Source organism: Aplysia californica, unplaced genomic scaffold (genome assembly GCF_000002075.1).
Source record: "Aplysia californica isolate F4 #8 unplaced genomic scaffold, AplCal3.0 scaffold01194, whole genome shotgun sequence".
Taxonomy (NCBI): domain Eukaryota; kingdom Metazoa; phylum Mollusca; class Gastropoda; order Aplysiida; family Aplysiidae; genus Aplysia; species Aplysia californica.
In genome coordinates, this window is record NW_004798464.1 from 66,021 (window position 1) to 67,644 (window position 1,624).

The 1,624-nt window shown below is 40.3% G+C and overlaps 1 protein-coding gene across 1 annotated transcript in view; it reads right to left on the reverse strand.

The window, feature by feature from the left end:
- LOC101864114 overlaps nucleotides 1–1,624 on the reverse strand; it is an 81,216-nt gene that overhangs the window by 33,023 nt on the left and 46,569 nt on the right. Inside the window, exon 5 of the mRNA XM_035973393.1 lies at nucleotides 863–921. Within this exon, the coding sequence (XP_035829286.1) occupies nucleotides 863–921 (59 nt within the window). The remainder of the gene's footprint in view (nucleotides 1–862; nucleotides 922–1,624) is intronic.

A 1,624-nucleotide genomic window follows, 5' to 3' on the forward strand; every position in this document is an offset into this window, starting at 1 on the left:
GGGGTATTGGGGGGGGAAATAAAGGAGTAGAACATGGAGAAAGTGAGATGATTAAGAGAAAAAATACACCCCATAAATAATTATGAGGGATCGAGGCTCAAAGAGCAAGAGATTATTTTGTCGAGTTGGTGTTCTGACGGAAAGACAGCATTCATGAGTCTCGGAGCTGTTGAATACGCAACAATAATCGTGTTTTTAAAACCTTCGTCATATTGTCTTTAGTTTTTTTGTTTTGATGATTTGTGTGTTGATTTTTTTTAGTTTTAACTACTCCTGTATTTGTCTTGGGAGGAGAGTGGTTGGTTTGGTGGGCGGGTGTAAGGGCGTTGGGAGGGGGAGGGACAGGGGTGGGGTAATAAAAGGGAGGATGAGGGGAGGGGGAGGGGAGGAGGGTGTATCACGGCGATAGATTCTGATAGAGGTAGACTGTTGTTGTTGTTGTTGTTGTTCTTATTGTTGTTATTGCTGCTGCTATTGTTCTTGTTGCTCGTGTTATTATTGTTATTCTTGCTGTTGTTATTGCTGTTATTGTTGCTATTGCTGTTGTTGTTGTTGTTGTTGTTGTTGTTGTTATTGTTGTTGTTGTTGTTGTTGTTGTTGTTGCTGTTGTTGCAGACTGACGCCACCAGAAAACATTCTAAATTATTTTGAAGGAACACTAAGCCTAGCGAAGAAGGATTTCAGGAAAGACAAGGGAAATAAATCAGAAACCAGAACGAGATTTGACCCGCGCCCTTCCATGTCTTGCAGTCATTCCATGGGCCTTGTTGTAGAAGTATTTTATAGGCCATGTTATAGAACTATGTTACAGGCCATGTTATAGAACTATGTTATAGGCCACGGTTTCGTCGAGTCATCTAACGGTTTGGCCCAGTTTTGGAGCGTTGTGAGGCCACAAGGTCACTGGCACGGAAGTGGAACCTTGTGTGGGAACAATGGACCATGAACAATGAACAAGAAAGAACCATTTTTAAACAACTTTTAAAAAATATTTTACGTAGGCCGATGATGAAGATTGATCGCTGTGAGGTACGCTGCTGTCGCCCTGTACAGGTAATGAACTATCGATGCATTTGATTCAAAGGGAACCTCGTAAAGACCGGATTTTCTCATTGACGAATGTGCTAATTTTTTTAAAAATTGGTGATAAGGTTCATTTTTTTATACGAGAAAAAATTTGATGAAATATCAAACTGATTTTTACTAAAGAATATTTAGAGATGTGTCTTAATGAATATTTATGACAATGTCTAAAAAAGAAATCACGTCGAAAGACACCAATGTTCATCAATGTAATGAGAGTTTTACGTCACTTGCAATCCAATTTGGTCATTTATAGGTGACAAAAATTAGAGTTGTTACTGGAGGTGAACATACAGGGAAAAGAAGGAGGAGACAGAAGGACGATAGATGTTTGATAGGAAATCATCTACGAAGAAAGAAATCTGAAGAGACTAACTAAGACGTCATCATTTACAGTGTTCGTGGACGGGCTAATCTGTCAACACCCCCTTACAGTCGTCAGTGTGGGTGTGAGTGGGTGGATTCTCCTCCTTAAACACACACGGGGGAGAGGCAGTGAGAGTGTATCCAGAGAGAAAAATGCCAGACAGAGAGAGAGGGA